At 38.7% G+C, this 13,500-nt stretch overlaps 1 protein-coding gene across 3 annotated transcripts in view; it reads right to left on the bottom strand.

Moving 5' to 3' along the window:
- The window catches only part of DGKQ (diacylglycerol kinase theta), a 98,624-nt gene that overhangs the window by 52,669 nt on the left and 32,455 nt on the right, over nucleotides 1-13,500 (bottom strand). For all 3 annotated transcript variants that reach the window (XR_012627024.1, XM_074855622.1, XM_074855623.1), the window contains exons 3-6: nucleotides 10,181-10,280; nucleotides 5,300-5,385; nucleotides 4,442-4,567; nucleotides 2,859-3,012 (exon numbers count right to left, since the gene is read on the bottom strand). Coding sequence is in view for 2 of the 3 variants with exons in the window: in XM_074855622.1 (XP_074711723.1) it covers nucleotides 2,859-3,012; nucleotides 4,442-4,567; nucleotides 5,300-5,385; nucleotides 10,181-10,280 (466 nt within the window). In the remaining variant the exon portion in view is untranslated. The remainder of the gene's footprint in view (nucleotides 1-2,858; nucleotides 3,013-4,441; nucleotides 4,568-5,299; nucleotides 5,386-10,180; nucleotides 10,281-13,500) is intronic.

Below are 13,500 nucleotides of genomic sequence, written 5' to 3'. Positions count from 1 at the left end.
TTAACACATTGTGGGAAATTAATGAATGTCTGAGCTTTGAGACTTGTCTCACCGTTGTCCACTCTGTTGGGGATTTACGAATCTAAGTCACTCGTCTCCCTCGTTTGAGTGGGACATGACAGCGATGCCCTTTGTGAGCTGCCGCAACACAAGAGCACCTTCAGTGCATGCCACTTCTGAACGAGCGTGCCTGCACAACGCGCCACACAGAAGTGAGAACATCAGTGTTATTATCCTCCAATAAAGCTGAATGCTCCTTGCTCCCCAGAAGCATCTCCAACGCGCATGCAATCTGTAATGACATCTGCCATCTGAAGCCTACGCCTCCCCCTGGAAAAGCCAAAGCAACTCCCAGGGCAGCTGTCCCAAGCTGGTCCATGGTCAGAAGAGCTTCAAACACGTCCTGAGGAGTGTCAGGGAGCTGCTGGACCCATGACATGTCTCGCTAACTTTCAGCACATGCCAGGAGCTAGTGGGGTTTTGCGAGAAGATGCATTTCTGTTCTACGAACATGGGTAACAAGGAGGACTACCAGGTCAGAACACTGAGCTCCCTCAATGCAGGATGATGTGAGAATTAGTTTAACACAACTCCCAGCTCTGCCTTTAAGGAAGAATCTGGGCACAGGGAAAGTCCCGCGTAGCGATGGTATTTGATGCCTTTGGCAGGGACCTGCAGACAGCATCTCCAGCAGACAACTACGAGCAGCAAAATTCCAGCAACAGGTCCTAAAGCAAGCCTCAGTAGGATGTGAATGGTGTAACAAGGAGCCACACATGATGGGACCAGACTTGTACCTGAGCATTAGGGACCAAGCTGCTAAAACAAGTGTCACATACCATCACTGGCTAAGGAAAGACAGAATAAAATCCCTTATGGACAGCAGACTGCAAGGCAGGTACCATATCGCAAGTATTATTCTCCATGCCTTGTGCTGAGACACAAGCGTGGCCTATTAACCATGAAACAAGGAAGACGTCAAGTGCTGAGGCAGCCATCAAGTTCGGAGCTACATCTGGGACCAGCAGCAAGAGGAAAGGGGAGTATCCCCATGGCTTGGCCCCTGCACCCCTGGGGTCAGCAGCCCTTCCACCCTAGGAGGCCACTGCCCACTGTGTGGCAGGTAGCTGAGCCCAAGGAGCAGACATTCTCACAGACCAGCAGATAAGAGATCTGCTGTTAGAAAGGAGATTTTTCAGGGAGTTGCTACATTTTATCTGGGTATATGCAGACTGAGCACTATAAAAACACATTCTGGCTTTCCAAATGTGGTGGGTTTTCTTATTTTTTTTTTCATGTCACATTAAAGCATTGGAAATTGTCTAAATTAAGTTACTGAATATTTCTCCTTCCCCATGCATCTGTTTCTGACCACCAGATAATGACTGGTCTGTACTGCTTCTCTCAATTCAAAGTAAAAACCATACATTTTAAAGGAATGCAAAAACATTATTACTTAAAAAAAACCTGAATATGTGTAACATGAACTCATACACTTAACACATAGCCTAAATCCTGAAATGGAAAACTTTCTCTTCCACCATGTAGAATAATGAAGGAAGAGACTAGAAGGTGCAGCTATAGCCTTGGATTCTTTCACTAAAGGTGGTCCATGTTCAATTTTTCCTTAGAGGCAATTTAAAAGTTAAAGAAGGAAAACGTTTAAGTCTGACATATTAAAAGAACACACCACTGTTTAAAAGACAAACTTAGTTAACATCAGAAAAGTCACACCTGAAGAGGTTATTTAAAAGGCTTGTGATTAACTTCTGTTAATAATAATACAACTTTATCTTCACTTAAGCCTTTGGGACACTTGTAGAATACCTAACAATAGACCTGAATCGAGATTCATAATGAGTCTTCCAGCAAAATCAAGCTCATCCAGATTGTTTATTTCTGGTATTTCTTACACTAGAAGCATTAAGAACTCCATGACTTTCAAGTATGTGTTGTAATTCACCTTTCCCCACCAACAAGCAAAATTAAAAAGAAAAATAACTCTCTGAAAAAAACATGCCAGCCAACAAAACCCTTGCCCTTCACGCTTTTAGAGGTCACGTCAGTGTATCAGGGTTATACAGACTTAGGGTCATGCAGTTTACGCAGTAGCAGGACTCCTGCTATAGCTTCTGCACATAACACATAGCTCCTGCTAGTGACCAACTGCCTTCACCAAAACCAAACCTGCATGTTCAAAGCAGAAAGTTCAAGAACAACCTGTCAGGTTGAGAAAAGTGCAGTAGCAAATATTTAACCTCCATGACCTATATTTTGCCATCCTTTTATTTGCCTTCCTATTGTTTTCAAGCACCAAAAGAAAGGCTTTACAAGAACATAATAATCAAATTCTAAACTAGAAAATACTTCTGCAGCTTAAAAAATGCTTTTTCCTAAAGAGCTGTTAAACAAACATACACTCTAGATGGCAGCAGAACATCACCCTGCTAAATACATGAGTTCCTTTCAGCACAGAAATCTTAAAAGGGCAGATGCTTAATCAGAGGCAAATAAAAATATCTCTATACATGGTATGCCAAATAAAAACCAACATGTATATCAGCAAGTGTTTGTAGCAATGATAACACTAATCTGCCAAGCAAGTTTTTGGATTTTAGGTTTCCACTTTCTGTGTGCTTAAAGAACAGTTTTCAAATTGCCCTCCAGCAGTAAACAGAAGTTTCAGCATTTTACACAGAGTCCGTATTTAAAAATTTCTACCCTGTCTTAGAAGTAGCAGGAAGTTATAGTATTGCCACAAAAGCCAGTGAAAATTAACAATCATATGCTTCAGTGAATTACAACACTAGGTTAAACATGCTCATCAATTAGTTGCATTCAACTTTGACAGCTGTTACCTGATTCTGTTTGCAAATTTTCTGATATTCGAAAACAATGCAGTTTGCTGAAGTTGCGAGAAAATAATTGCACACAGTTTGGAGGAAGAATCATATTCCTTAATCTTCCAAAAGTACATTCCGGTGTGACAATTATGTAGCAAGCAGCATGAGCCTATAAAGAGAAGCATCAATTAGGACCTTAGTGAGACACAAAGCAAATTTGTTTATAACAAAATATGCACTGGGATTGCACAACCCAGGTTATGACACATATAGACCTTTTGTAAATCACTTTCATGAAATGAGCAACCCATTTTTCACGTAAGATTTCACTTTGTTCCATTCAGTTTTTATATAACCAACAACGGGAAGTCTTAACGTGAAGAAACTTCAAGAACTACCTACCTGCTCTACTAAAAACTAAAGGTTTTTATGCGGTTCTGTAGAGAAATTCAAAGTTTTGGTCTCAAATCCTGGATCTTCTATTCTATACAGATATTTTCTGGGGAAGGTGGGAAAGGTAGGCAGATTATACTGAATAGCTTGAAAATAGCAATAGCCTATTACACAGCTGTACCCACTTGCAGGTTCAGAGAGAACACTGTTCGGAGTTTAATTCCAAAACATGACTCGCTAGTTTCTGCCTTCATACTTGTGTTGAGATCATCTGCCATTACTGAATGCATATACCTTTGTATGTGTAGCCATATACATTATATTTGTTAGAGTGTTCTCAAAGACAGCCCCTCCCACCTCAGACATTATGAATTGGAATAAAAATACAAAACCCATAATATTTTTTAAAAAATTTAAATTATTCAAATCATACCTGAAATACTGAATAACCTGAGTTTCATTTTAAATTATTATTACATAGAGTACCTCATCCTGCATTAAGTGGCAAATTAATAATTACTTATATATACTTTTTCAGTTCCCACTCTATCTTTGTTACTTTGTTACTTTTGCTATTTTGCACTTTCCTCATATTTCAATAAGAGGTAGCATTGAGTGTACAGATCAATCGTTACCTACACAGCAGACTTTGTATCAGTATGTGAAAAGCTGTGGCTTTCATGAAGATTATTGACAGGTACCATATCGTGTTGCACAGGAATTAAACATGCGTCACATGAACAGAAAAACAGAAATCAATATTGACAGCTTAAAAAAACCCCAATGACCCAGGTTAAGAACTATTCTACAGTGAAGGAGGAATAAGCATATTACAATGGTAAGTCTTTGACCTTGCAGAATTCATGTGATCTGAAAGAAATTCTGATTTCACACAGAAAAAGTAACTGCAGGCTTCTACGCAGAGATGTATAGATTTGAATCTGTTAAATTTTAACTCCATTGGATTTACGTAAAATTTGATTGTGAGAACTGCTCATTTTAATGACTAATGGGGGGGATTTAAAAAATCAGATTTCTCATCTAACACATAAGTATGTATTTATTTATATAAGTGTATAAATGAAGTGTATTTATAATGTATATTTATAAAGTATACAAATAAAGTATATGTGTATAAAGTGTTTAAATAAGCATGTGCATATATATATAGGGTTCCCACAAATATATGCAACAGCACAACATACCAGGATGCCACACCATTCACATCTCATGCCAGAGAGCACCTCAGAAGAGCCACAGGTTTTTTTGCAAACTTCACAACGAGCACTTGAAGAAAGGTTTCCCTCCCTCCAGTGGTGGTGATAAGTATCCTGGGGGAACATGTCATGACTTAGTGTTACACAAAACAGATACAGAAGCATCTTCAACCTAACTTTAAAATCATCAGTTCAAACAGCTCTGAGGAAACAGCAACACAGAGTAGGACATTAAGTGTTTTCTCACTATAAATACGAACCTGAACAACTTACATTTCCCTGAAATAAGTTTATCAAACTATCAAAAAACCTATCACATAATGCTTTTTCTTCACAGTCCACCAAACCCAATATTCTTAAAAAAAAACCAAAACAAAACCCTGACAGGTCAGTATTACGGACGTATTTTACAGTGAGAAGATGGGCAGTCTTGCCTTAGACAGACTGCAGGAAGCCTGAGGAATATGATAATGTTTGACAGGGATGCAGTGCAGCCAACAGCTCAACATATAGAAAAAAAAAGAGTTCCATGCCAGCTTCTGCAATGCAAATTTTTAGATAAGATACTTGACTTATTTGTTTTTAATTAGGACGCTGCATACATTGCACAGACTTTTCAGCACATCTTCAATAAGCTTCAGGAATACGTCAGAATTTAAGTTCATCTCACTGTCTGCGATACATTCTGAAGCCACACATTTCCCTTGCCTGACAATAAGCAGCAGAAGTGCTTTGATAATTAGCAGCACACGAAAGATAAGGCCAAGACTCCTCTCCCTCCTCTGGCCCATGTTTTCACACTGAGAATGCATGACCACGTTCTGCTGCAGAGGGATCCACACTTACGTGCTCCTGGTGCCCATCCTGGTGACACTGACGGCAGTCACTGCAAGCAAACAGGATACAGTCTGTGTGCACATGTAGCTCACAAACTAAAAGCATGAAAACAAAAAAAACTTCTTTAAGCTGGAAACCCCACATTTTTTGCAGTTCCTCCCGCTCTCTCTCCATCCCTCCGATACTCCTCCACTACCTTTTTGCACCATACTTTCTTTCCTTTATGCTCTTTTCCATGCGTCAGACAGGCAATAAAAGAAGTTTATCAGCATTGTCCTGTGTGTTGCTCTACTTCCTTTGCCTGAAGCTGATGCAGCAAGTATAAGGAAAGGCTGAGCTAATTTTGTTCATAAGCACTTGCCATATTTCCTCCATTTGTAACAACTGTTTGGCGTATTACAACTTTGTCTCAGTTTCACAGGAACCGCTGCCTACTCCAATATAATTGTGCCTGAAGTCTACTTTGATTTAATGAAGTCCAAAAAACCTGAATGTTAGAAGCATTAACAGAAAGAAAATTGTCCTTCTGCATCCAAATACCACCAAGTCTTGAGTGTAAAGTAACGGTCTTCCTGAAGCAATACTCCATTCCCTTTACAAACCCTTTTCCAAACCCTACTGCAAAGCAAGCAGGCACTTCATGAGTGGGTTCAAAACAGCAGGTGCTTTTCTGCTGGACAGTCCCTCTCTCCACCCCTGGAGCTGTCAGAAGCACAAGGAAACACAAGATGAGGTGCATTTGAGTTCCCAGCCCCAGCAAAGAAGCGGGTACTGCCACCGAAAGAGCAGCAAGACAGCAGCACCCCACTCCTACGAACAGCCAGGAGCCCTGTCTTGCTCAGCGTCCCGTGGGAGACGTGGCAGAGGCTGGATCAGCCACTGACCCACGTAGCACGCCTGCACTGGCACGGACTTGCTTATGTTCGCAAAGTGATACGACACACACTGACGTCAGAACATGCAAAAATGACTGGAGAACATCATTCTCAGGGAGATTGCAACAGCCAGAAAGAATGTTTTACTCAGGAAATAAATCCTTTATATTGCCAGATGACATTCAATGCATTTAATTTTAAACCTGACCAGAATAAACTGGCATGTTAATCTCAGAGATTTGTCCAAGCTATGTCTGCATCTGGTAAACCATCATTTCAATGTCAGGAAAAGGAAAACAGTAATTTTTTCAGCATACTCTCCTAAGTAAGCTTAACATTGTCTTCCAAAATACTTGTTAGATACTGTAGCTGTAAGAAATTTTAGTGAGGCCTGTAAAGTTTTAGGCAAACTTGTTTTTGGATAAAGTACCTTCATTATTTAAAAGCTGACTTGAAGCATGAGATGTGAAAGAACAGAGAATCTACCCAAAAAAACCCAGTTAAAATGCTAGGCTGCAAAGGATCAATCATTTAAAACAAAACAAAACAAAACAAAACAAAACACATCTAAAAGATCTCAGTACCTAGCTTCATTACTGCAAGAGTTAGGAAAGTTCTCTATGGACCTCACAGACAGAGAAGGATGAAAGAGATACTCCTCTAGCTGCTTTCTGAAGACTTGTGTATACAAGTACTTTGGGAAGGCATCCGATTTTTTTGTTGAGTAAATGAAAGTAAGAGGCAAGCATCAAATTCTTCAAATATTTTTTTTCTGTTCTGCTCAAACAGGTTATTGCTCCAAGCACATTGCAAAAGTCTGAAGACTAACCTGGAAGGTGGCAGGCAACTGCACAATTAGCCACATTATCTGAAAGTTTCTTGAAAACAGTTTTAAGTTACATAGAGAATAATATGTTATCCTGAAATAACTCTGGGCTCTAAGAAAGGCGATGAGCATTAACACTCTCTCATTCTAAGCCCGCAGAAGACCATGATCTACCACCACACCAAAGCACAGCCTTTTTTAACAGGGCTTACTAAGTCAACCACAAGCTTTCACATCCAGCTCCCCCATACTGTGTGTCTTCACTGAGCTCAAGAACTTTTTGTATGAGGTGTGACACAGTCCCTCCTCCACCTCACATTTCTCCATATTCACAGATATAACAGGAATATTTTATGGTTTTGCCAATTCAGCTACTGGGAAAGCTAGATGCTTTTGAGTCATACCCTCACTAATGGTAAAAGTTTCTGTAGACCAAATTGTGGCTTCAAGGAATTAACAAAAGAGTTGGGGTTTTTATTGTTAATTCTGGCACACACTGCCCTTTGTTATACTTCCTAAGAACACAGTGGGCTTTTCTTCCCTTAGTTTAATTCACATCTGCTGCTTCTAACACCAACCCCAACTCAGAATTAATATGAAAATGTGTGCAGGGGAAGGGTGGGAGTGTCACAGGAGTTAAAACCTTAAGATTGATATCCTGCTGGTAGGAAAGATGAAGTTTTTAGTATGTAAAGATCAAGTCAAATCAGAGGGCCTACAAAGAGAAGTTTTCATCTTTATCAGCCCTTCCATAATCTACACAATTCTTTAACTCAGAATGACAGTTTTCTGCGCAAGCTAGTCATGAAAGTGCAGTGAATTTCTTTATAATTGACAAAAAAACAAGCTGGTTAATTTCAGATACATAAACTTGTCAGAATAACCTTTAAAATGTTAACTGCCTCCCTCCTCAGCAAATTTGCTACTCTCAGTTGATGCTTAATAAGAAACTTCTGTAAAGGATCCAACACTAAAAAATGTTTGGTCTCTTTTTTTCTTTCCAGCCCTTCTTAGAAAGAAAAGGGAGAGCAACTCTCACCATCATGAGTCCAGGTTCAACTGTTACCAGTGAATTCTACAGCAAAAAAGCTATCCAAAGTAATTAGTAATTGTTAGTAGAATTTTGAGTCCAAATATTGTCATTTTTGCCAATGAACTGTGTGTATTTATCTCACCAGGGGTTAATATACATGCATGCTCATTTCTTAGAACAGATGCCCCACCATGCACCCACAGCGTTTAGTACTTGTCTGAAAATTTTCAATTTCTTTCAAGAAAATTTATTTTATTGTAAGGTATGAAGAGTCCAACTTATTTCAATTATTTTAAAAGTACATCTAATGATGTCAATCATTTGCTTAGAATAGGTAAGTTCACCTTAACCCTCTTTTCTATCTTAATTATGGCAGATTCCAGGAAAAGTTCTTTAAATTTCAATGTTAGAAGAGAACATCATAACCAACAATAGACTTGTATTACTAAGTCATTAGAAGTATGCAAAACAAAGAAAGAACATTCAACATCTCCATCTGGATTTAAAAGCTCTACAGCTTAAAACAGCTGACTTCTAAAATTCTGAAAGTATTTCTTTCAAGAGTAAGGGAAGAATCTTGTGTATTTTATGAACCTCAACTGCCCTTTCTAAGCTACATTTTGGAAAGGCATAGAGAAACAAGTTAAAGACTTACTGGTATTCAGAAAACAGGACAGCAAACAAGTCACACCATGCAAAACAAGAAAACTGTTTAATCCATGCGAGGAACACAATTCAGAACCTTCACTAACCAGGAAAAGAATGTCCGTGCATTTGTAATGCCTAAATATAAGATGCAATTTCATGCATTTCTTGTTTAAGAACACTTAAATGGAAACGTTTGAAAAAATTAATATTCTCTTGCAATGGGTAAAATGCTAATACAGTAGAATTAAGAGAGTAAGAATATGAAAGCAAAATTTAGAAAGCTTTAACTAAAATACATCACTAAACTAAAGCTATTTTCAAGAGTTAAGAGGACATAGCTAGCAAAAATTTTCTTTTCAAATTCTCGATGTTTACCTCCTGCCACACAAGTTCTGAGGCTTATTAAGACAGATCATCATAAAAGACTCTGTGGTATCTGTAGCTCTTTGACCATCCCACCAAACCATTCAACTTGCATGGTAACTATATTGACAGATTCCCACTAGTCAGAAGAACACAGTTTAGATTTGTTATGCAGCTCACCAGAGAAAAGCAGAAACAAAAGCACTGCACCATGGTAAGTCTAAATGCCCTGATCAAAGAGAAACGTATCGCCTACACATATACATAGGCGACAATAGTAAATTATCTCTAGCATAACAGCAATTTTGAAAGCATCTCAAACCCTTACAGAATTGGTTCTTCTCTCAGTAGACTATCTTTTTTTTAAACAATTCACAGGTAATAATCCTTTAAAATACTAATTCTGTTCAACCTCACAACATCAACTGAACAACAATTACTAGACATTCGAGACAGGGGAGACAAGGGAGAAGTTGCCCCATGGCAAAATCAGTCAAGTACTCATGTATTTCAAATAATAATTCTGGTGTTTGGGTGATTTCTTTAATTACTGTTTTTACAGAGAATCCATGTCAGAACACTCAGAGAAGTACTATTTTCACAAATAATATTTTCAAATATCTTTCCATTGAAGGCACCTCATCCCCATTACAAGCAACAGATCTCTGAGACCTGTAATTCAAAAAAGTTATATTCCACTCTTTTGAAGAAAGGGTGAGGTTTTAGAAACATGAATACCTGATGATTCCCTTCATCAAAAGCTTCCACTGGAAACAGAAACAAATCACCTCAACAGAAGAAGTCTCTTTTGCCATAATAGCTTCTCTTTGAACGTCTCAGGCATGGATTCACTGCATACCATCAACACCACAGACTTGCTCAAAGCAAATTGGAGGAAATATGAAAGAGTATATACATTTAACAAATTCTGTGGGTTATTGAAAATTATTTATTATTCCTTAAGCTGAAGTACACATTTCTATAATCAATGAGTGGATGATAAACAACCCAAAAATCTCTCAAACATAGTAAGTGCATATGTATGTATGTATGTATAAACATACCTTCAGGGTATGCAATATAAGCAAAGTGTATGCTACTGGATAACACACAGATGCCTATACAAGTAGGGTTTTTTAAGTTACCTTCACATCGAAAGGCAAGTGACTCCAGTGACTTTCTGCACACAGTGCAAAACTTTCTTTTGTAATGTCCTGGAGGCCCAAAACAGTGTGCAACTGGAACCTGCCAATGAAAAATGCACAAGACATCATCAACCACAACTTTCAAAGTGCCCATTACAATTCACAGAAACTGCTTTATCATGCCAGACAGGACAGTATATACAGTGTAAACTTAACAAATATAAAGTCAAATCATGCTTTTTTAAAAAAATTTCGTATTTAAAAATATATTTGAAATACTTTAAATAATTATTTTTTAAATTTTTTTAAAAATTCTTGGGTTTTAATATATAATGCATATATTTTTAAGTGCCAGTCAGCTTCTTGATGATTTGCAGTGCCATGAATCCAAAGGTTTCCTTTGGGTACAGTGCTGTGCAACTTACCTGGAATAACAGTTCCTCTCCTAAGTATTCTTAATTGAAACCAGGACGATTAAAGACTAATAGTTGCATATGTATACAAAATACCCTAAAGACACACTCAAGACAATTTTTAAAGGCTCAGTGCTGCCACAGTCCAGTACCTGCCACATGCCTTTCACCTCTTCTCCGAAAACAGCCCAGCCAACTGGCTGATCAGGACAAAGGCACCGGTCTCCCTCCACGGCCCCCGCCCCCCCCCCTCCCCAGGCAAGCTTCAAAGCCTGGATGGTACAGAGATCCAGCTCCTGAAGTACATCCGTACTGAGGTTCCTGCTGACTGTAGGTGGAAGATGACACATTTCAAAATCCTCCTGCCAAGAGCTGTACCAACAGTTTTAGCAAATGTATTTCTAGTATACTATTCACTTATCCTAAAAAGGTAGAGTTTTATTCTTGTTTAGTGACTAATAATGAAAACTGAAAGCGACAGTACCAAAACGAACAACAGAAGAAAAGATGAAAAATGAAGAATAACATACTTGAGCTTCATACTTGTTCTAGAGACCACTCTTCCTACAAGATGCCCACCTTTGTTAAATTGACATTCACATTAGAAGAAAGAAGCATAATTGCATATTTAAAATTCTAGAATCCAAATGACTTCCATAAAAGTTTGCCACGACAGTTTGTCATGACTTAGGTATTTAGTATTATGCATCTCACATGTCCTTCCTGATACAACAAACATATCAGATTTATCTTCTGGTTCTTGCATCCAAAAAATAGGTATTTCTAGTAAAGGCTGATAAATGGTTATTTAGGTGTGAAATGAAATCAATCATTCCCAGTAAAAAGTTGGAAATAATGACTTAAGATACGTATAGTCACAGATAGCTTATTTTCCTCCTGGATGTACTAGTAAACAATCCTCCAAAGTTACTGAGCAGGATTTGAATTTTTATCTTTGTATGTTAGGATTTTCCTGGGAACCACTAGCAGCAAATCTGACACATACTGGGAACACAGAATTTGATGACCCAGTAAGTCACTTCTAGTTATAAAGGTCTAATTCCCACCAGTGTTTCTGCCTCTGAAAGCGTGGGGACAGTTATACTAAACAATCCTGTATTTTGAGCATGCGCAATGAAATAAGTGAGATAAAGTTTTGCCAGATGTAACACACAGAGAAAGAAACACTGCTGGAAGTTTAATTAAGAAAAATCACTAACTCCCAAACTGCAAAGCATGTGATTCCTCCAGTCCTCCTCAGAATTAATCTTTGAGAGTAAAGGAGGATGAAGAGAGGTACAAAATATGCCTGTGTTATCAGACATGAACAAGATCATGCACAGCAGTTGATTGATCAAGCAGAGTTCACTGCCTCAGCAGACCGCATTGTCTGGAGGAATCCTTGGTCCCTAACTGACCGGGAAACTGCCTGTCCAGATCCCAGGCTCCCCACCATGCTGGGCTGCCAGCCAGCCTACCAAAAGGATTTCCTATCAGTATCTCCAAGATGATATATTACAAAATATCCTTGCCTCCAAAAAAGCTTCAAATTTTCACTTTACGTACAAGTTCAGGATTTAAAAATACAGGCAAACCACCATGCTTTGGGGTCTGTCTCCTATCAACCCAAACAGAAATTTCATTCTCTGCAGCCCTCCAGCTCTGACAAAGTTTGTGGTTGGCTTGCATTATTCTATTTTTTTTAAAATCAGAACACCCTAATCATATAATGCATGTTTATTAAAAAAAAAAAATATATATAGCCTGGGGAACTTTAATCAAACTATCTCAGATTAAGTTCAAGGTTTATAATTGCTGCCCACTTTTCTTGTACTTTCATGCTACTTCTTCAGAGGAAATGAAAAACTGTATCTCGCTGTACAGTAACACACAAGTTACCTGGCTTAGCTATTCTGGATGTAAAGTGTCAGAGCTGTTTTCTCACTCTAACTGCTCCAAAAATAAAAGAAAAACCCAATCCCAGCTTAATGGGAGAAGGCCACTTGCCCAAAATTCATCCTACACAATGAGTTCAAGTTCAGAAAGAGATGACTAGAATGGCTACGTGAGCACAATCCCAGCCAGATACAGCAACTCTGAGGGGTACTGAAAAGCCGTGGCGGGATTTTTTCAGCAAAGCTTTTCTGCACATCCCAACCTCTCTTCAGGTTTGAAATGTCACCTTCAGGTCCTCTGCCTGCCCTACTCTCGCCAGAGCCCCAGGCACAGCAGAGCCACCCATCCCCAAGGCAGTAGTATTCCCCTTGAGATCAGATGCAGAGGAGACCTTCTTTAGCTCTGGAGTGGTTAATAACCTGCTTTGGACACCTAGCATAATCATCCCATCCCCTCAGCAACCTGTGTTTGAAACATTCCCTGGACATGAGTTTGGCTATTTTATCTTATATCTAGCATAGAAATGAATGCTTTTCATTATTGTCACAGAAAGGTTCTGCTGAAGAAAAAGGATCCTCCATAGATCAAAAGATCAAAGTAGAGTTTTGTGAAAAACAGTATTTATTTGGGGAAAGACTGTGAGAAAGGACTTTGACAGGAGTCAAACATATTCAGGGTCTGACTGTACTTATCCAGAAGACTCACAGGAAGGACACTAAGACTAAATTCTGCAGTTGTTCAGACCCTCATGACAATCCTCTGAAGTCTCAAGTCACTGCCAAAAAGAAGGGAAAAACTTGCTGATTGAAATGTTGCATGGGGAAAAAAAAAAAAAAAAAATCTGTTCCTTCAACTCTTTCTTTCTGGAACAAGCCAAAGAAATTTTATTATGAGTGGTCTTTCTAACTTGCTTTAGAAGTGACAGGTATAAAATCACTGCAGACCCCAGTGGGAAATGGGATGGGAATAAGATGGAAAAAGAGGAAAGATAAAGAGCAAGTACAATATAAC

This window comes from Strix uralensis, chromosome Z (genome assembly GCF_047716275.1).
Source record: "Strix uralensis isolate ZFMK-TIS-50842 chromosome Z, bStrUra1, whole genome shotgun sequence".
Lineage (NCBI taxonomy): Eukaryota > Metazoa > Chordata > Aves > Strigiformes > Strigidae > Strix > Strix uralensis.
This window is presented reverse-complemented; position numbering and strand designations above follow the sequence as displayed.